Source organism: Topomyia yanbarensis, chromosome 3 (assembly GCF_030247195.1).
Source record: "Topomyia yanbarensis strain Yona2022 chromosome 3, ASM3024719v1, whole genome shotgun sequence".
In the NCBI taxonomy this organism is placed as follows: domain Eukaryota; kingdom Metazoa; phylum Arthropoda; class Insecta; order Diptera; family Culicidae; genus Topomyia; species Topomyia yanbarensis.
The window spans coordinates 257,818,096-257,841,455 of NC_080672.1; the positions used below are offsets into that span (position 1 = coordinate 257,818,096).

The 23,360-nt window shown below is 39.4% G+C and overlaps 1 protein-coding gene across 1 annotated transcript in view; it reads left to right on the forward strand.

Moving 5' to 3' along the window:
- LOC131688858 (uncharacterized) overlaps window positions 1-23,360 on the forward strand; it is a 708,198-nt gene that overhangs the window by 646,420 nt on the left and 38,418 nt on the right. The window contains exon 13 of the mRNA XM_058973432.1: window positions 20,305-20,410. Within this exon, the coding sequence (XP_058829415.1) occupies window positions 20,305-20,410 (106 nt within the window). The remainder of the gene's footprint in view (window positions 1-20,304; window positions 20,411-23,360) is intronic.

Genomic DNA, 23,360 nt, shown 5'->3' on the forward strand with positions numbered 1-23,360 from the left:
ATTACCTGTGAAACTATTCTAAGGTGTCAGATCAGTTCTGTAAGCATAATGTATCACCTGTTACTACGATTTATTCACTTAGAAGTAATGTACGCTTCGTAGTTAGCTATTCAATCCGTGTTATGATATTTCGGTCGATGAAAATTGTGCTTCAATATCATGTCAGAATCTTAAATTAGATTTTACTTTTTCGTTTCGTTTTATAATATAACTTTGAATCAAGCACTACTTAATTTTTAATTCTTTTGGTCTGCTTGTGGCAATACTGACAAGAAATAAATGCAAAAAATGGGGTTCCGTTTATTTCAATTATTAACATGTCATGATTAGGGTATAATTGAGCACAACAAACATTCCCAGTCGTTTAAATCGAATCAAAAATTAACTCAACCATCTAAACACCGTGTCGATCTTACCCCACCCAAAAACTGTTGGTCTTATCCCAACAGTGCCCATTTTTTGTTAAATATTGAACTAACTGTATTTAAAACACTCAAACTTATCTTCAACATGATGATGTAGCGAACCCACCATCAGTGCAAGGGCTACTCCAGTGGCTGCAGTTGCTTTTAACAGCAAAGTCAAAATTTGCTATCAGACGATTTTCAATTTATCGCTGAATGAAGGGCCAAAAAGAGTTCGATCCATAAGCAGAAGTTTTTATGCGCACTCCACAGGGACAAAGACAATAACAATAAAATCCAGAAGTTTGAATAACCGCATTTACAATAATCGTTAAGGCACTGTCTTATGGCTTGTGTAAGAAGAGCGCGTCAAACTTACAATGCCACGACAGATAGGAATACTGACAGTAATTACATAATTCCGAAGAACTAGGAAGTCAGTGCAGATATTATTACCTTCTAACTAGAGACAGGCGATTCACGTACCCTAATCCATGACACAATTCCTATGATACCCTTATACACCCTCCCTGCCCAAATAATGAAATGAATAAACATCATGGCAATAATTCATAATATTTGAATAATTAAATAAAATCAGAACGAGCTCACCGATAATAAATCTAAGAGTTTTCTACGTCAAAGCGACATCCTCTTCTATTCGATGCGTGAGAATTGGATACTGCCATAACTGTTCCATCCATACTGCTGCTGCAAGCGAGCTCTCCAGCAGTATTACGGATCAATGACCGAGAAACGAATCCGGATTCGCAAGGTTTGTTCTGCTTGGCGTTTTTCTACCGTTTTTTGTAAACGTAATTAAAAACTGACTCAAACTTATCTTCAACATACACAAATAATGATATGGAAAGAAGCTTAGAATGTGCGACAAAAAAACTGGTCATTTTCAAAACTTGTGTATTGTTAAAACCTTAAAATGACATCCAAGTGCGCATCAACTTTGCTTTAGCATGTTTTGTTTATTTCGTTCACGTTTGATGAACCTATGTAGCATCGATGTGTCTCGAAATATTCAAAATATTCGTACTAAAAATACCCCATCATTATTGTATGATTTAAAATTTGATATCTGGAAAAAGTCGTGAGGTGTCGGGCTTACCCACAGCGTCGGGCTTACCACCAGTTCCCCTACTAGAAATGCGACGAAAAAGGATCTCATTCACCGATCTGCTTCATCCTAGTTTGTTTGTTGCATGTTCCAAGAACTTTTCTAAGGAACGTTGAAAAGCTCCAGTAATTTGAGTCAGTCCTAATTATGATGCATAATTGTAATTTTTTTCTGAGTGTCATTCCCTTCCCTAGGTTGAGGGTTTTAACGGTATTGCAAACAGCATCAAACATGTTGCGTGCATCAGTGCTAAAGAACCACTAACAGAAAATTGCTTTAAGATAGCTATTGCATTACATCTCCATAGTGGTGCATCGAGAAGACCAAGAGGGCTTATTGGCTTTTTTATGCGTTGTGTTTATTAATACTCTGCACCTGCCTATCCTAACGCGCAACTACAATCCTATGCGCGCTGGTAATCATCTACCCATATTTACGCGCGTAATTTCTCCAACACTAAAATACCCCGCTAGTTAAGTAAACGTTGTAGCACCAAACTTACAAACGCGTTCTCAAACATTAACCCACCACTCGCGCGATCATGAAACGGTCACTTCCGGAAGTCTAACTTCGGTCCTAGCAGCCTTCAGTTAGATCAATCAAAAAAAATGACGCTCATGTTCTCTAGACAGCACGTTTCATGGAGAAATGACCGGGAACTCTAGTGATATGGGAAAACTGACTCTATTCTACCATCTTTACCATACCATAAAAATTAAGCATCAGATTGACGGTCCACGCGCAATCATTCAAGAATACACGCCACATGATTATAAAATTGAATTCATACACGCGACAAACACATTGACATACAAATGCTTGAGCCCTTCGTGACCATCCACGGCACCTAAACTCGCGATCTTGCAAAAATGATAACACCCTTGTAATAAGGTAAACGTTTTAAACGCGGTCTCAAACGCGAACCTGCAAAAGTCCGTGTTCGCGCGATCATGAATCTGTCATGTCCGAAAATCGTTTACCTCCGTCCTAGCAACTTAAATAAAAAATAAACCTTCCATCGCAACATGACCGGGAATTCTAGTGCTATGGAAGAACCCACTTTTTTCTAGCATCTAAGCCGTACACCAAAAATTAAGTATTAGATTCACGGTCCGCGCTCGATCATCCAAGAGCACACGCAAAGATGCGAAAGACAAACGGTTATAAAATAGAATTTATTCACGCGAATTTACATACAAGTTAGTATAAGCGACATACAAACGCAAAAGCGATTGAACAAGTTAACGTACAAATGCTCGAGCCGTTCGCGATGATACACGAGATCGCGAAGTCTCTACGCCCGCACATATCTGAATCGTACAATGAATATCACATTCAGAATCACGGCCCGCTACAAGTGACCGTAAGCAGTGTTTTAGTGGGCGGCATTGCCTGTCTCCCTGTCTGCCTGCAATTGAAGCGTGTGATTCTGACGGGGAGTCCTTCCGAGAACCTAGCTCTACAGCTCCAGTAGGACAAGTCTCAAAAAAAATATCCACAAGCGACTCGGTGACGAAGCTTTTTGTAGAACGTGCAAAATTAGTAATGTTCACGCCTCAAAATTAGTCGCATTGCTTTTTTGAGTTGCTGTATCTCTCCTGTTCTCCAACAGATCGTAAATTTTTGACACTTGTTGATAGCCCAAATTGTGTGGATGTTTTTAGATGTCACACGATTAAAAATCGGTTAATATTATGGCAAATGCGTAAAGTTTTTTACCCTCTAAATATGCTGCCGCAAGCAGTATATTTAGAGGGTTAAAAAGAAACTTGTCAAAGTACAACATAATTTCCATCCGTGATAATAACCGATTTTCAATCTTGTAGCATCTGAACACATCTTGTTATTAATGAGTGTTATAATTTTTAGTATATGTTGGAGAAAGATAGAATTATAGCAGTTCAAATTAGCGTTACAACTAATTTTGAGGCTTGGTGGTCCGCGTAACTTTTTTGAACATCTGGGCATTCCAGTGAGCGCTTGCATGAAAAAGCTGCACAAAAACGTCAATTTCAGAGCCGTAGCAACCTAAGGGGCCACCACGCGTTTTCCGCCAGACCGCGCATTTTCCTCACATATGGAATTGAAGATAATAGAGATGAAGAAAAAAATAAAGAATTATCAAATAAAAAGCAATTAAGAGTTCTCTTAACACTGTATTAATTAGTAATGGCCCGAAATTTCACCTCCGTAAATTGTCACAACATAACGCAGCGCGGCGCATGTATGTGTTAGCGCCAACACATAAATGCGCGCGCCGCGTTTTGTTGTTGCAATTTGCGGCGATAAAATTTGTAGCAATTTTGAGTGAACTCTCTTAGATCGCTCTGAGTTGTAAGGATTCCGCTGATACTGCCTACTTAAACCTGCTCAGAAATGAATTTAATTCCGTTCTCAGAGTGATCTGAGAAGGTTCACCGCTATCAGTGAGTGACGTTTCTGGATGCAATATGCCGATGCTGATTATCACCGACTTCTGGATAGCAGCCAGTTTCTTCTCCAAGTTCATTATCTTCAGCGTCTCCAGCAGTTTTCTCGAAACGACTCCAGTCATCGATAGTACGACAGGAATAATTCTCCGAGCCGCACCCAACCTCCACATTTCCTTCAACTGTACGGCCAGTGGGTGATATCTGGAAAGTTTCCACCGTGAGTTTCTAACAGATTATTGACGTCGTCCAACGTCGACTAGGCGTCGTCCCTTGTCATATCTGGTCGATTGTGGTGTAGGAATTGGTCTAATATAACGGTGCGATCCCAATACAGCTTGAAAAGGGCATTTTCCAGAACAGGAATAAGCAGATAAAGGTAGTTCGGCACAGTCTCTTCCAAAAGACAATGTTGCAGCGCCTATTACTGGTGTAAAATCCTAGTAACGCTGTTGTGACGTTCGGTATACCATAATGCGGTCTATGATCTCGAGTGGCGAATGACACATCCGGCATATATTCTCGACGTCTTGGTGCCAAACATACCTCCTGCCATTCCTCGTCGGCATTATCCTGTCCTGGATGGCTATCATGTCGGCCTCGATCACTAAAAAAAGTTAACCTTGCTCGAGCCACAGATTCGATGCAGCCTTGTCGTCGTACGGCTGCTCCAACTGGTGGAAGTGGACCCCGTGTACAGCTTTCTGCTTCCTCTCGACAATGTTTCCCTACACAGCCTGCAGATTACAGTCAAGGTTGTAGTTCACTCTTTTTTTTACAATGGAGAATGCATTTACGCACTGACACGTGCTTAGTAGTTGCCAAGATATCACATGGAAGTGTACTGGAGTGTCGGGCTCGACCAGGACTAAACTACCTAACGGGTAATACCTACTAAACTCCATTGGGCTCCGCCATCTTTCCCCCAGGAACTACCTCCCGGCATTACTTCTGGGGGGTCAGTACTTAATGTACTCACTCACTCTCGCTCACGCACGCACACATCCAGTATGAGGCTTACTTAGGTGCAAGCTATGTCACACCCTGACGCTCACTCTGACACTCCATGTGAGTCTGACTTGTGTGCTCACCCTATCACCTGATTCACTCTCAGTCATACAACTCTAGTACACCCTGTCACTCGCCCTGGCATCCCATGTGGGAATTTTTTCTAGGTTCCCACTTCTGACATACCATGTGAGGCTTACCTGGGTGCTCACCTTTTGCATACCGTGTTAGGCTGACTTGTGCTTTTTTACAATGGAGAATGCAGTTACGCTCTTACCCAGTACACGTACTTAGTAGTGCTCGACCAGGGTGTCATACCGACTAAACTCCATTGGGCTCCGCCATCTTTCCCCCAGAAACTACCCTCCGGCATTACTTCTGGGGGATGGCAGTACTTAATGTACTCGCTCACTCTCGCTTAATGTTCGCACTCACGCTCACGCTACATTCCTCTGCCACGCCACGAGATATCAATAGCGATAGGTATAAACAATCTACGCTACACTACGACCCTCCCATCTTGGCATGGACAGTCCATACATACGAACATGTGCCACCCTTTCCTCAGCATAAGCAGACCATTCACTCACTTCTCCGCGCTCAGCCCTTTCGCTCTAACTAACCAATCACAAGTTAGTCAGGCTTGTCGTCTGCTGCTCGGCGCGCCAGATTCTCTGCAACCTGCAGGGAATATGAGTGGTTGCAGTCGAGACTGTGTTCCACTTCTCCACCGCTTGACACATCCTCTGGATAAGGGTATCAGGGGTTGTGTCCCAGCCGCAGACGTCAAGCATTGCTCTTTTTTCGAGGTCGAAACGAGGACATACGAATAATATGTGCTCCGCAGTTTTGTCAACACCTGGGCAGTCAGGGCAGACTGGGGCCTCTGCGTGCCCAAACCTGCGGAGGTACTGTTTGAAGCAGCCATGGCCTGACAGGAATTGTGTCAGATGGAAGTGAACTTCCCCATAAAGTCTAACCACCCAGCTCGATATGTTAGGTATCAGCCGGTGAGTCCACCTGCCTTTCGAGGAGTTATCCCACTCGCGCTGCCATCTGGCGACCGAAGCCACCCTGGTACGCTCGCGGACTCCTCTAGTGCCACGCAGCTCAAAACACTCCTCGTCTTCCAGGATGACCAGCCCGACTGGCATCATGCTCGCTATCACACAGAATGCATCGTATTATACCGTGCGGTAGGCGGATATCACTCTGAGACACATCAAGCGGTAGGTGCTCTCCAGTTACCGAAGGTAACACGTTACTCCCAGTGCTCTCGCCCAGGACGGGCCTGCCAGTAGCCTACGTATACTGGCGCACACCTTAGAGCTGTTGAACATCATTCTCGATAATGCCCCAACAGCCGTCGAAGCCCTCTTGCACGCATAGTCGACATGACTGTCGAAGGCCAGCTTGTCATCTATGATGACCCCAAGAATCTTCAGACTCCGCTTTGAAGTAATCACGACTTCTCCCACTTGAATAACTGCATGTTGTGCCGACTTACGGTTGTTGACGATAACTACCTCCGTCTTATGTTGAGCGAGCTCCAGGCCTCTCGTGCTCATCCATTCTGCCACAGTGCTGATCGCGTATGCTGCAGTCAATTCTACCTCGGGGATTGACTCCCCGTAGACCTCTAAGGTTACGTCATCGGCGAAGCCGAAGATCTTGACACCAGGAGGGAACTTTAGTCTCAGAACCCCGTCACACATAAGGTTCCATAATTCCGGCCTCGGATTCGAACCTTGCGGGACTCCTGCGGTAATAGCAACGCTTCTCTGACCGGCATCGGTCTCGTATAGTAATACACGGTTATGGAAGCAGCTTTCCAAGATCCGGTACAGACCCACCGGCCGGCTAAGCCGGCATAACGAGAGCGCGATGGCATCTCAGCTTGCACTGTTGAATGCGTTCTTCACATCAAGTGTCACTAACGCACAGTGTCGAATACCTCGTACTTTCCGTTGGATCGCTATCTCGGCGGTCTTTACCACTGAGTTGATAGCGTCCACCGTGAACTTACCCTTTCGAAAACCAAACTGATTGCTTGACAGGCCGTCCGTACCTTCTGTGTACGGGATTAGCCTGTTGAGGATGATCCTCTCAAGCAGTTTGACCGTCGTGTCGATCAGGCAAATTGGTCTGTACGCCGATGAGTCGCCCGGCGGCATCCCGGCCTACGGCAACAGTACTAACTTCTGCCTTTTCCATCTATAGGGAAAACGGCATCTCTGCATAGCTAGCCGGAACATGTACGGGTTCGCTGGGATTGCTGCCTTGAGAGCGCTGTTTGGTTGTAGTTCGCTTGCGCTAGGTGAAGCGCACTATAGTTGCGGTCCGCAGAAAAAAACTGCTTGATATACTCCATGTTGGTTAGCACTTCCACAAAGTATTCTTGCAATTGTGGCACCTGCGCTACTCTTAGTGCCAGGATGTCGACTATTTCTTGTCCTTTTCATTCCGTGGCGATATGAATCTCTCCACCACCGACTGAATATGGTGCATTCCTGCTTGTCTAAACGCCTTCTTCAATCTTCTTTCAAGATCTTCCAGGCCAGTCCGGCTTTATTTGATGACGTCGGATCTGTAGGTCAATACGGAAACAGCAAACATGGTTATTGTGATGACCTTATTCCCCGTGTCCAGGAAAGTTTTTAAGACTATTACTCGATTCAAGAATTTATCTCGGAGCTCAAACTTGATGTCGGCGTGGCGAATCCCGAGGAGCTACCGTAATCCGAGATTCTTATACAATTCGCCACGAACCATGTCCAGAATCATCTCACCTTCGTCGATTTTGTAGCCACCAGTGTTAAAACAATCAGCCATCGTGGAGTGTACGTTGGCCAGCTTCTTATACCAAAACATTTGAAAGTGCCATCCAAGCCAATATATTCCGAAGCTTCCGCCTAGCCCCGTGTACATCATTGGTTTCGACGGAGACAGCCGACATCTCGTCAATTTCTTCACCTGCTTATTTCTCCTCTCACCTTAGCTATGGTTACCCTTCGCGATGTTATACGGATGTCTCCCAAATACTGGTTCAAAAACTAGCGACATCGCCAATATCCGGTAGACCTTCGCTGAAATCGGACTTCTCGTGACGTGGTCATAGAACGCTCCTTCACTGAACATCCAATTTTATTGTCCTCGCATCGCGGAATCAGTTTGCCTTAGCGTTCTTAATAACACACGCAATTGGTCTACTAGTGTTTTGAGTTTTTCCGTCAGCTGGTATGTTCCTAGCATGCAAAGCTCAGTAGGAGCAAAGATCGCAGCCACATGACGACAAAATTTAGCCTACCTTTTGTCGTCTCTGTAAACGGTCAGCCTTCCAATAGCGGCACGTTTGTTCGAGATCCGACTCTCCAAGCTCCGCTACCATGGAAGTAGCCGCTTTTCCCGGTGATGGTGAGGCAGGTCCCCTCTAGGTGTAAGTCGGCATCCTAAACATCCAACGGTTGCCGTTGTAGCATAGAACATTACTAGCTGCAGATCTTCTATGTTCTGCATTAATTTCAGGTGCATTGGAAGAACATTACCATTCATGATCTGAAGTTCACGGATCGTTTGTCGTTTTTTTTTATCCCATGTTTAGCTATTTATGTAATTTGCTATTTTCACAATTGATGCAGCAACTGTAACCTATTATCAGAAGCTCACAGCCAGCCGGTTCGTCCAAACAAACTCGATTGAATTAGCTCAAATACTTATCCAAACACCATCCGCTATCTTTTTTTGTATTTACTGTTGTATTGTAAGCAATTAAAACGATCAAGCATATAGAGTGTATATTATACACAGTTCCGAAGAAAGCTGTAAATTTTCGTTAAATCTGCTATAACAAAGAGCACCCATCATATAGAACAGAATTTTACGAGCGATATGAAAATTACACACGGAGCTGTAAATTTCCAGCTCTACACTTTTAGCCATGCTATTTTCATTTCGCACGTAATGTTTCATTATACTTAATGAGTGCTGCTCGTTACAGGTGATTTTTCAAGCAGCAGTAATTGGATATATATTTCTATGCATGTTTGACGAGGTTTTTTAGATCTGTATGTACAAAATTACACATCGTAGATGATAAGCATGGTTCTTCTTGCAATTATACTGCCTAAAATGCCTTCGGAAGGATATACACGCCTTAAACTCAATCGCGTAAATTTAAGGCGAAACTTGAAAAATGAAATATTTCGATGTAATTGAATATTTTAATAGAACTCAAGAGCATTTTTAACCTTTTCACAAACCTTGTACAAACTCATGCACCGTCATGGTTTCCGAAGTTAATAAATTAAACGTCAGCGATTTATGATAGATACATGTAAATTTCCGTCGACCCTGATATAAAATCCAGAAGGAATACAAAAGTATAAGTTTGATTTATTTGAAAGTTGATTTTATATGGAAAATTAAGTTAATTCAATCTTAATTTTGATAAGTGATTGTAATTTATTCTCTGAGTTCACTTCAACGGAAATTTGCATCGTAAATACTATTTTACCTTACCATTTCTTATTTTTTATTTTAGTCTGAAGCAAGGTTCCTCATTCGAAAGGTCGAAGTCCTGTATGCACGTCTATAATTGGACGATTATGGAACTGATGACGGTTGTTGAATTTTTCCGCGCAAAAAAACTTCGTTTTACTGCCACGCCGGCCAAATAGCAATCCAAAAGGTATATTCCATCACGATCCGGTGATGGAGAAAGGAGCTGACCTCACGCAATAACATGTGGAGTAGCTCTTCGTGAGCTCATTTCCATCACAGGCGGATTGATTTCAATCGCGTGCAATAGAGTTGTTATAGTTTGTCTTCATAAATCATACAAGCCGCCTGCGGGGGCGTGAAGATAAAGTTAGGGTTATGTTACTTAGAAATGTTCAACCGCTGTTGCAGTTTGTAATCGGTAATTAGTTTATGGTTGGCGTGTTCATATGCACGGTTATTGAAGAGTGCCACCTAGGGGACAAACCTCGTAAACGATTAATTTTTTTGAACGAATAATTTATTCATCGAAGAATCTTGTCAATGTAGTTCCCAACTTTAACATAATTGATTTTTTTAACTGAGTCGAAAATATGCTTATGAAAGCATTTCCTTCAATTTTTTTAAATTTTTTTTTATATTATTTTCTATTTGATTATATTTTTTTTATTTGTATTACATTTCTAATTTAGTATATTGGGTGTTCAGCCACAAGTGGTGACTTTTCATCCCTAGTGTTTACATGATTCAGTAATTTATTATTATTAAGATATAATATGCTTTCGCAGTTAAGTATTTTTTTTCTCAGTAGGATGTTTTAAACCTACTTGTCTTGTGAATAAGGAGCTAAACAAATCTTATAAACTAACTTATAAACTATAAAGAGAGTGATTTTTGTCGGAAGTTGCTTATAATACTGTTCATCATAATTTCTAATCTTTCTATGTTTGCGAGTCTGTGCAACTCATTTGTGCTAAACCAGGGAGGACGCTTCAAAATAATTTTCAGAATTTTATTCTGAATCCTGTGAAGCGGTTTTCTTCCTAGTAGCACAACAACTTGCCAAGATTGGCACAGCATATAGCATTGCCGCTCTAAATATTTGTTTATAAATTAATAGTTTGTTCTTTAGGCAGAGCCTAGAATTCCTATTTATAAGAGGGTATAAACATTTCATATATTTGTTGCAGTTTGTTTGGATTCCTTCAATGTGGTCCTTAAAAGTGATTTCCTTCAAATTTGATTTGGTTCGTCAGCTAGAGACCATCAAACACGCCGCTGCGATATATTAGGTATTGAGTGAGTAAGGAATCGTTACGCAAATAACGCTTTATCCAAAAATAGTAAACCTCGTTGTATTTCAATTAACATCCTAAAGTGTATTCTCCTCCCTGGTTATATCTCTGGAATTAACACCCACTTATATAAAAGTTTGGGCCCAAAATCAATACATGTCTCAAACCAGGGATATAGGCCAAGTAATCTACGAACTAGTGCAGCACACTCACTAATAAGGTCAAAATAGCTGCTTTGGTAATGCACCACCGTTATCAGTTCCACCCATTTTATCAGCTAAACATTTCGTTCAGGACCATAACAATTATTTTTCATTTCAGTGCTCATGCTGTGATTATATGGGAGAAAACGACATTGTTTTTATTTTAGAAAAGAATTGTTACGAAAAGTATTACATTTCACTGAGGAACTAAACCTTCTGTTTCTACAGACTTTTCAGCCGAATTACAGTCTACAGGGTTAGCGCTACAATTCCTCTGACCGCTGGGTATGAAAGCGACCAAACCATGCATTGAACCGCCAGACCAGTAAAAAACAGAAAATTATATGAGACACACACTAAGAGCGTCGCACACAACGATTCGCGGAATCTATAAAAACCAGTAAAGTATAAAGTTGACCTGAACGTTTGCCGATTTTCAAATCGATTAAACATGGTTTCAATCCGATCAATGCTATTACGAGCGTAATACACTTTTTGTCATCAAGTAACTATTATTGCCGATTGTCATGAACGGCTGCGAATTTATCATAACAAAACCAAAATGTATAATTAATTATGCTTGATATTTTATTTTTAACGTTTGATTGTTCACAGGGTGCAACTTTTACACTCAGGCGAAAAAAATAAAGAAATTAACAAGAATATCGTTTAAATTTTTTGCTACAAGAATTGTTAAGGCAAATCGTAAGATAATTTCATGAAACGACGTTTTACATTTCTTATAAAAGAAATGTATAGAATTCGCTCAAACTTTCAAGATTTTTTCCGAGGCCCGGAGGGCCGAGTCTTATATACCAATCGACTCAGCTCGACGATTTGGGACAATGTCTGTGTGTGTGTGTGTGTGTGTGTGTGTGTGTGTGTGTGTCTGTGTGTGTGTATGTAACGGACAAATTCTCATTCGTGTTTCTCAGCAATGGCTGAACCGATCTTATCCATACCAATTTTAAATGAAAGAACTAAAAAACAGTATGAACGCTATTAATTTGTTTTTGATTCCGATGTTTAATTTCCAAGATATGAATGTTTAAATGCGTAAAAATGGCGCTTTTTGCAGTTTTTTGAAATTATCTGCCGAAATTGACAATATAGATTAACAATTTATATGTTTTTAGACAGCTTTAATGAATACCTTTCGAACAAGCTATAGATTGTAGAAATCGGACTATTACCAAAAGAGACATTTAACATTAAATGCGGACGAAAGATTTTTATCATTTCCCATTGCCAGAAATATGACCAAAAACATACAATCTATTATTAACGCCAAAACGGCTTATTTTAGGTCAATAGTATCTTCGGTGAATTTAATGGAGGTAATATGGCCTTTCTTTTGGAATTGTGCTTTTGCTGATTAATCCCCCTATGAGTGAGATATTTTCACAAATTTTCTTGGAAGTGATTATATCGAAATGATGTCTTCAGAAAATTTGTAGCTCTTACTTTTGCGAATAACTTTACTAAAGACTTTGAATATCTATTTTGAATACTTTAAAAGTTATGGCTTGTTGTTTGTTGATTACTCTTTGTCGCCCATTTATTGTTCAATATAGTAATAATCCATTGAAATAAGCTAAACATTATTTCGATAAAACGACTTTTGTATTTCATTTTACAATCTTTCAACCGCTAGAAATAATCACCGAACACTTCCAAGTTGTCTGAAAGGAACTTGATACCTTATCAGTACAAAAATGTTCATTTGTGCGAACCTTCTGACTGCAATTTTTCTAACTTATAACCATCGGATCGATCTGAAACATATCGGAAAATGAAAAGCGAAAAAAATAACTCCAAGCAACGGCGTAGCCAAGAGAAGGTTTTGGGGTTTAACACCGTACAACACCCCTCCCCCCCCCCCACAAGCCCCAAAAAAATATTGGATTGAAGTTGAAAATTTATTGATGCAGACTGATTTAATTCAATATTACAATAACAATTATCTGATCCGTGGATTGATAACCTGTTGTTGTTAACATCATTAGGACTTTTGATAAATTGTCGGAATGGGGTCCTGATATGTAACTGATCTATTGGTCTTGATTTCACAGTTGTCTAATTGCATCAATATCAAATTCCTGCCTGAAAACATTCCAATAGAAAATTCCAGAGTTCTGTAATCAATCATAATCCTCAGATTTATTTTCAAATTGATCTCGTTTTTGTAAAAATGTATTGTAATAAGGGTCTTTATTTAATAGGAAGCGAAGTTTAAATTGATTTAATGTCTATGAAACATAGAACTGCTCACCAAAAAAATGCATAACTTTCAACATTTGCCAAAAATGTTTTTGCCTTTATCATTCACTCTAAAATTCGTCAATCTAATCCCGACCCGGAGGACCGAGTGTCATATGCCAATCGACTGAGTTCGTCGAGATCGGAAAATGTCTGTGTGTGTATGTATGTGTGTGTATGTGTGTATGTGGAAAAAAATGTGACCTCTGTTTCTCAGAGATGGCTGGAACAATTTACACATAGTTAGTCTCAAATGAAAGGTACAACCTTCCCATCGGCTGCTATTGAATTTTTTTTTATTGATTGGACTTCCGGTTCCGGAGTTACGAGTTGAAGAGTGCAATCACACAGCAAATTCTCATATAAACTGAAATGAAAAATTTTCAAAATCAAATTTGTATTTTTGATGCCAAATGACTTTAAAATGCATGAAACATTGAGATGTTTGACAAAAATTGACTTCTTTGGACTTTGGTACATTTTTGCCTTTCTCATATAGAAAGGTTATGCAATCACTCTAAAAATCGTCAATCATACCGGCCCGGAGGGAGTATGCAGTGAGGGGTTGCTACTTTAAAATTAAAACTAATTTAAAATTTCTTAACAAGTTGAAAATTTTCGGCAGGACCTGGACCTCCCGGATCTTTCTCCATGATCCGCCACTGGTTTCAAGCGATGTTTCAGTATCACATAATAACTCAAGATCGTGGCTGTCGATCCATTGTATGTATGATAGAAAGATGAACGACCACTTTGTTTTCAGTAATGAGAGATGGCGTTTGGTCACGGATTTCTTACAATAATATTTTATTGCGTCTATTACCAACGTTTCGAACAGGCACGTAGCCAGAGGGGGGGCTAGGGGGCTAAAGCCCCCCCCGAAATTTTTCAAAAATAAATTTAAAAAACCGGTGACTTTTAACAAAACTTGTTGCATATTTGATTTGAACAAATTATTGAGAAAAAGTTAAAGAAGGCTATTTCTAACCACCGAAGGCAATGGTCACGAAATTCAGTGTGCTTTATGCTTTTGCTCGAGCCAGTGCGAAGCGAATAACAAAAAAGTAACTTTTATATTGTGTGCCTTGTCTGAAGAATACAAGAGACTGTTACTTTAATTGTAGCTGTAATAATCTGTCGAGATTAGTGATTAGCAGAAGCAAGAATTGGTGCTCCAGCCAAATGCGGTGATTATAAAATTATTGATCATTCGCATCCTGAAGGTGTAAATAGAGATTAGACTTTCGGAAACCGGCTCTATCCAGTTCTACCATGGCAGGCATTTAGCGCTCAACAAATTAGTGCAGACGAAACCATTCATTTCGCACAACTTAAAGCACAAGGTTGTGTGTGACAATGCTATAATTAAGATCCTTCTGTATATGGACTATGAGAAAATGAATGTTCCGCTACAAGATCGGATACCGCTTACTCGCAGATTAATATCACATTTGGGAGAAATGGAATCTATTTGGAAGGGCAATTATTGAGGGCGAAAAGCATGGAAGATATTCGCGAACATAAAGGCAGCAACTACGATGATGACACGGAAGTGTACAATAGCGAGATAGAAATGAACTACTCCCCCCCAAGACATAGTGGGTGAGGAAAAAAATATTTCCTCGCCTCGTAAACAGGTTTCCAAGTGCAATGGCTAAGCGCTTGCGCGAGATCTGTAGGACAACCACATAAACTCGTTATATTATTTTTATTGTTTACATAAGGAAATATATAAAAGACCCACGACCCAGTTTGTTATTTTTAAATGATAAGTTTTTGAATTGCACACAATTTTGAATTTCTGTATTAGGTCAGTGCACACTGTACACTTTGTTCTCTGTACACTACTCTGCGCTACACAAAAAGTATTTCAATTTATCTGAGAACGATTGAGACGAGAATAGAATTTTCATTTCGCGTCATTTTAACGCAATACCATTTTTATTAACGCTTCATTTCATTGTTACGAGTAATTCGTTCCGTACTAATACACTGTTAATCCGTAAATCCGTGATATCTTCGACAAACGTGCAAAAAAAATTCTTTTAAAAGTGGACCGGGCAAAAAGTGGTAAAATAATAGGCAATCACGAAGAGGGACTAAAATGTTGGGACTGATTGAATCTATAAGTCAATAAGTTGGGATAACAGTTTCGATTTCATGTCTTAAGTATGTGACAGTCTTTCGTTCCGTTTTTGCTCGTCGTGGAATAAAATGAGAGAGATAATCTTAAATAAAAGAGCAAAGAGAGGAAAAAATCAACCAATCTAAATCGACTCAAGATCACTCTTCTATCTTTACTATACACTCAACACGAGTTCTTTCCGAATTGCGCTCTGATCTTCTCATTTCGTCTTCGTTGCGTTAGGTGCAACAACTTTAATTGAAACTTTTTCCCAAATAGTGATAAAACAAACATGTAATCAGACAAACATTACAACTTTCTTCAAGAAATCATACATCTCTTCCAATCTTGATGATGATTGAAAAAAATCAAGAGCTAATTATTTTTATTCACAAACAAACCTATTACTAAACAGATTAGTGTTCATATTTGTTTAATGAATTGGCAAAGAGTTTTGCAAAAGTTTTACAGGAAACGGATAATTTGCTGTAATTTAAAACAGACAACTCTAAAAGAAAGCCTCGGCAAATTAGGTGCAAGTGCGATGTGTTCTCTTCCATGTGTCGGAAGCAAGTGATGCTGAAATTATTATCTATGTTTATAGTCTCTAGTTATTTTGGTGGTGTCATCAAAGTTATATTTACCAAATTTTATGTAAATTAGAAGCATTGAGTAATCAGTGCTAAGTAATTTTCTTTCGATTTGTGAATAGATTCTGAGCAGTTTCGCTCAGTAGATTAAATTCTGGGTAGTTTCCATTAGTAGATTAAATCATTGAAATATATATTTGACATTGTCCAAAACCCCACGAATTCCGAAATAAAACCTTCAAATAAATAAATAAAACCAAAATGTTCAAATATAATATTTACTTAATCTAGGTAATCTTCTCAAGTTACAACGGTTTTGAAAGATTGTCAAAAGTGAATAGAGCTAAGGCATTCTTGCTTTGTAGTGAAATCAGTAGTTTTTGCACTCACTTTACATTTTGACTTTTACTATAGTTTTAGGGATCTAGGAAAATCAGTCTACGATATTTTTAATTCATAAGTACAATGATATAAAAAGTACCTAAAAAGAATCAACTTAAATAGATAAAAAGATAGTTATTCTGAGTTGCCTGATAATGTTGTCGAAGATAGTCTTTAACCCATTACCTATGAGAGTCAAATGAAAAAAACATGTGTTTTTTTCAGGATTGTTTTGATTACGACATGATCAGTATCATTTAAATTGAAAATTTCATAAAGTCGAGTTAACGCAAACTTCGGATGAAGTCAAAGAGCTAGTAATAGTAGAAAGAAACCTGATCATGAAAATAGGAGTTGAACCTATTTTCTGCATCTACAAATCGCCTGCCTTATCAGAAGATTTGAAGCAAATTTCGACATTCACTTTGTTCGGACATTCTTTGCAACGGTAAACTTTGATTTCACACTGATATATTCCTATTCATGGGGACAACCTTGACGTTGGTTTCGTTCTTCTGATTAGCAAATGCGTGTAAAGTTTCATGAGACGGGTTTTTGGATATTTTTCTACTCATTCCAATTTAGCGTCTTCTACAAATTGTAAAGGTGTATCGAATGTGTAGCATTTTCAAGCAGCGTAGCATGCAGCGTATCATTTTCAAGCAGCCCTTAATACTTTGAGCTCTTGACTATTCATTTTTGTAACTAGAGAAATTTCTAACTTGTAAATCAAAAATAATCAAATTTAATTCGTCGATGCACTATAACCTTTCTTGTAACAGGCAACATATTATTAGAGTTTTTAGTGTCTATTGTCTTATTTTTGGAATTGTTTTCACTAAGAACTTTTCATAATTACGTTCAGTTTCCAGTGATTGTTTCAAGTCATCAGAATTAATACATTTATGCAATAATTTTTAAGCCCCTCCCGAAACAAAATCCTGGCTACGGGCCTGGTTTCGAAGGTCTATGCCTTCATCTTCTGGGCAAAAAACACGAACAATATTATCTTAGTCAAGTTGGTTTGAACATTCAGACGGAAAAAACAACGCACTGATCTACAACAGACGGTCCCCGCACACATCACTAGTAGACTGAGCATGTGGCTATCGAAAAGTTTCGTGAAAATGAAAATTCCAGTAATGATGATGATTTCCCCAAACGGTTCGTTTTCGAGAGGTTTTTATTTGTTCTTTGGCATTAGGATTAGCGGTAATAATTCAAATCAAGGATACTACTGGGAAGTCACCTTTAGAAAAAGTCGATATCGAAGTAAAATTTGGAACTATGCACGCATTCACTTCAGAGATAACGTGATATCAGGAGCTGCGATTTCATTTCAACGCTTTTTTGTGAAAAGGGCGATACTCACAAATGTAAACATAAGGCTTTTTTCATACATGCGAATGATAAATAAATAACCCCTTTAGGAAAATTCAGTTTTCCCACCACAATTTAGATATTTTATTAACAGAGCATTAACAATAATTCGTTGGAATGTCTATTTTATGGGCCATTTTTTCGCTTTCCCATTGATTTGGTTTGAGATTTCTAGCACTGATGTTGTCCTATGCTGATTTGAGCGATTCTCTGAGTCCTGCCACTATCCCATGTAGTATGTGTTATCAAAAACATCGCGAAACATCAAGTTCTAAATGTTCTCAAACGATATAATATCCGAAGAGAGTGATAAGAGTTATAAGAAATGTCTCATCACACTGTTAGGTGGATTAAAAGCGTTTTTTTTATCAAATCGGTTTCCTTTGACTTGATTTGGCATCACAAGATAATATTTCATGTTGTTATTATGTTTCAAATATGCTAGTGGAATCTGCGTTGCATTGCCTTACGTCCAGTTTCACCAGTGCTTCGAATAGCCTGTAACCTCTTGTGTTAGTCAGCCTGCTACCTCACTCCACGGTCCAAACGTTAAGATCTCCTCCTATAACAACCGGCGTTCGCCCGATTAACGAGTCGGTTAGTGCGTCCAGCATCCGGGTGCACTGTTCTGGTGTGCATCGTGGAGGAGCATTGATATTCGCACTTCGTTCCTGTTGTTGACTTCCACAACAGTTGCTGTGCAATATCACAATGATTGAGATTAAGTTGAGGTATATCCATCATCTTTTTGCACTCTGGGCATAAGAAACCCCCCGCCATATGGTCTTTTCCGCCCTCATTTGTGCAGAGCAAGCACTTCGGTTGCATTGTGCAGTCTCTAGCAATGTGTCCCTTCTCCCGACATTTTCTGCAAAGATCAGATCCGTCCGGCCCTCTACAGTTTCTTGCTTGATGGCTGAAACCCAGGCACCTGAAACACTAGCTCTAGAGATCAATCGTAACGAGCACACCGACCATCCGACTTTGATAGTACCGGTCCACATAAACTGGTTGGCTGCGGCTGGCGATAACCTATCTGTCTGCCACTATACGCCTTCCTTAACATAATTTACATCTGCTCTTTCTCAACGTTACATTGCTCTATTAGGACGCTCCTCACTTCGTCTTTCGTTGTGATCTCATCCAGATTCCTGCACTCGACCACTGCTTCCTGAATTAACACGCTTCTAACACGTTCGCTTCTCCTCTTACCGTTTCTGCTACGAGTTGTGTCGATGGAGCCTTGAGTGAAAAATTGAACGCATTTACGCTTTATGCCCTCCATCAAAGTCTTTACAGTGTCATCCGGTACCAGTTTCTCAGTTTTTTTTTATTTTTTTAACATGTCCTTCTCGTCTTTGACATGATGCCAAATCTGGCCAAAATAGCGGAGCTTCGTCGTGCTGCTGCAAGAACGGCAAAAGGCGCTTCTCGAGGCACTCAGATTTGTAGATTTCGCCATTTACTGTGCCCTTTGTCACGAAAGGCTCACTCCTCAGTCCGCAAGAGCAGATGGCCTGCCAAATGAGATATTTGGAGGCGAACTTCGACATTTCCTTCTTCTTAAATTTTTCGTCAACATAGAACTTGCTCTTGCCGGTGAAAAACTCCAACCCCGGAATTTGCTTAAAATCGGCTTTTATATACGTTTCGTCGTCCATCACACAGAAGCCATATTTTGTCAGCATCTTCTCGTAGAACTTCCGTGCCCGAGTTTTAGCCGTCGATTGTTGCTGCTCATCGCGGTTTGGGAAGTTCTGTACCTTGTATGTATGTAGTCCAGCTCTCTTCTTTGCATTCTGGACGTAGCTCTGCGACATGCCGATCTTTTTAGCCAAATCACGGCTAGAGACGTTGGGATTTGCTTTAATCATCCGCTTCACCTTTCGCTCCGTCTTTTTGTTCTCCGGTTCCGGTTTTCTTCCAGCTCCTTTGCCGTGGTCCAACGTCAACCGATCCTGGAACCGCTTCAACACTTTGGAGACGGTTGAATAGTGAATGTTCAACATTTTTCCCAACTGCCGGTGCGACAGGTCAGGAAATTCCAGGTGTTTGGAAAGAATTTGTTCTCTCGACTCGCGTCGGTTCACCTCCATTTTCGTTGAATCGAAAAACACGACTTCGAGTTTGACAGCATGTAAACAGTACACATCAATGAGAAAGTGTCCAAAATTTGGTTGATTTTTACCCAATGGTAAAAAAGTTATGCCCTGTTGAATGTGTCGCAATAATTTCGTGTTCGCCCTTTATGCAATCACTCCGAAAATGGACTGTTCAACCTAAACCTATAGGGCCGAGTGTCATATATCAATCGATTCAGTTCGTCAAGATCGCGTGTGCGTATGTAAATGTGTATCAAATAATGTCACTCAATTTTCTCAGCGATTTCTGAACTTTTTACCACAAGTTTAGTTACTAATGAACTAATGCCCATTTGAGAAATTTTGACTCAACTTCGTTTACATACAAAATACAGCATTGTACGTGAAAAAAATTGCGAAATCGCCTGTCCTCTATGAGCAGGCTTTTCGTAGCTTCCTGATTTCCGCACAAAACTTTTCTCGCACAATCTCCTAACACCATTTTTTTTGTTGCTCTTTTCAGGCTGTTCCTGCAATCGCCCGCTAATCCAGATTTATTGTACATCATATTTTTCTGCCACACACAGCTTACTGTCACCCTTCTCTTGGGGCTGATATTCGGCAGCAAGGTAAGTGGTTTTGCTACCATTCTTTCCCCATTTTACGGCCCAACCTCCATCGTAATATAGTTCGGGGCTTGTTTGAACTGCACTCATCTCACCGAGTAACCGTAGAGGCTGAGCGCTGCTGTAATGCCTGCCTACCATGTTGGGAAGCGAAGTAGACTGTGTCAAGTACCTAGACATTGGAATAAAGCCCTTACATGCAGGTTTGCGCGCATTTATTTACCCCCACCCCTCCCACATTCGGAGTAGGCCAAGCGGGAGGGCTTCAAAATAATCCTTTTTGGAAAAATTGTGTTTCCCAAATCCGATTTGGCTGTTTGATTTCTTTTTATTATTTTTCAATTCTCTGTTGCAACCATAGCTGAATGAAAATGATTTTGTTCCCAATAACAGGGATTATGGCAACCCAAAAGGCCAAATATCTATTTGAGAGGTAATGCTATTTTTGTGATGTGACGAAATGCATACAAACATAATCTTGTTGTGGATGTTGTAAAAATACTGAAAGATTTAATTGACTGTAAATACCTCAGGTAGACAATTGCGAAACAAGCTAGTCCTGTGGATTTACTCATAAATTATCACAAGGCATTCATTAAATGATGCAAATATTTCACTTTTGTATAAGTTGTATGTGGGAAACGGTAAAATGCTTCATTATTATAAATTTATTATCAATGCTGCTATGAAGTGGGAAGGGCTATTATCCGACCGTTGTAACATACCACATTTACAACATTGGTTGTACTCATATGAATTATGAGGCTATTAAAAACATTAACCGAGCAAATATGAAGTTTCATGCACAATATATGTTCAAATGTGTGAAGAAGGGAAAGCTATATCATTTATCTACTGTTTAAATTATATGGTAATTGTTGACATCTATATTCAATGTACTTGATTGTTCTTTAAAACTTACACATTGTTGCATAAATCTTAATTATTGATAAACCTTAACAGGAACACATCAACGTCTAACACGTCTCTCCTCCCAGATCGTGCAAATGTTTAGCGATTTTCCTATTGAGTATATCGAAATAAGTGTATATATTTGGTACTTGAGATGGCCCCAAGTGATGCACATCAATGTCGATTGTGAGTATAAATCTTTTTCTGCCATAGTTGTCTGATTCTATTGTTCTTCCGCAACTGTTTACAAAAAGTAGTTTTTTTGGCAAATTAGACACAAAAATTCAATTGTTTTTATCCCAAATACAACCTAAAAAATAGAGTGAACATGGACCTGATGTTTTAAATCAATCTTTTCATTAAATAAACGCCATCGATGGCTGTGATACACTAGAAGGTTGATAACAGTTTGTTAGGTCAGCTAATCAGGTTTGTGATTGTATAGCGTTCTTTCAGGTAAATTAGAACAAAGTTTTCTTCTGAATAAATACAAAATAATTTTATTAGTGGTTTGCTATCGAAATATGTACTGCCTTATAAGTTCAACCACTATCGCTGGAACATTAATGCTACTACAAAACCATTAATCAACCGAGAAAAATGTACATCCTTTTTCCTGGAGATAATTACAATCACGCAATGAAATCCGTAGAGCAGCTTAATGGCCTTCGCAAGTCAAATAGAGGTCCCATAATTTTGCCGGGCTTTATGGACGTATGTCTCACACCTCATAAAACAATTTCTATTTGCACTAAACGAGCGACTATTCATGGTCCATTTTAATAGTCCATCTAGAGCAGCGTGGTCGGCGTTCTAACGGATAAGAGCATCTCAAGAATGCGCCCCGCGTGCCGCAGTTTGGTGACCAATGATCCATACGTAATCCTTCCAGCCGTTATACACCTAGCTGTCTCTTATACATACAGGAAATCAACAAGAAATGGGTTTCCTGTGAGAAAAGTTTGAGCATTGTACTAAGACCGTGGGTGTTGCGTCTCTAAATTGTGAGCCGTTTAATATGCAAATCTCCAAGTAGGGGGCAGACCTTTCGGGAATCTCGTTAATACTATCAAATCATCCGTTAATGTGTCCTATTGCAGTTCATGTTTTCTGAGGGCAATATAAATCGATGGCGATTTGATTAAATTATAATAAATTAATAGAGGAGTAGGCTGGTTACACCGCATTGTAAATCCGATGTCAATGATGCAAGCAAATCGGGTGTTAGTTCCAGTACTTATCTCAGAGGATGAAGTGGGTAATATTATCAGGGAATAAAATAAACAGCTTGCAAACTCACGACAATATTTGTTAAATGCAGTACGAATCTCACCGAAACCTTACCTGTCACTATGCTATATTTCTCCTTAGTGGAGAAAATTTGGGTTAAAACAATTTTTTCTGCAGGGAGAATAAAATTGTTTACAACAATCTTTGCGTGTAAAGTGCACAAAACCTATAATCAGAAGATAAGTATGTTTCATCAGAATCCGACACTAACTTAGTGACAGGACTATTTGTGTTTCTAAGCAACCCTCTAGTGGAATCCTGCAAGCAAAGGAATTTTTATTAAGCTGTTGAGAGCTAATAAATAATTGATTGTTTTTCAGAACTACTTTTCTTGCGGGACAGCACGTAGGACTAGGGGTTTCCTCAGAAACAAAAATATAGTGCAATGATATAAATGTGATAAAAGTTAAAATCTCCATTTATGTCTAACGCTATCATTTGTGATAAAATTGAGTTTAATCATAGTAAAGAATGGAAATATTTGCGCATGCTTTACCGTAAAAAAGTAGGTATATTGCTACAAAATGCCTCAATCAGTACAAGAGCTTCCATCTCAGTATTTTTTTTATTTGTTATGAGCATTTTGATTGGAGTTAAGAATCATATTCAAAATGAAAATTGTATTTTTGACTACAAATAGTATGAATTAGGAAAATATGTCACAAATTGGTAGTAAATCTTTTTTATTGAAAGCTTCTCCATGATCAAAATACACTAAAAAAGTTTCTTTTACGCCTTTTAAACGATAAAC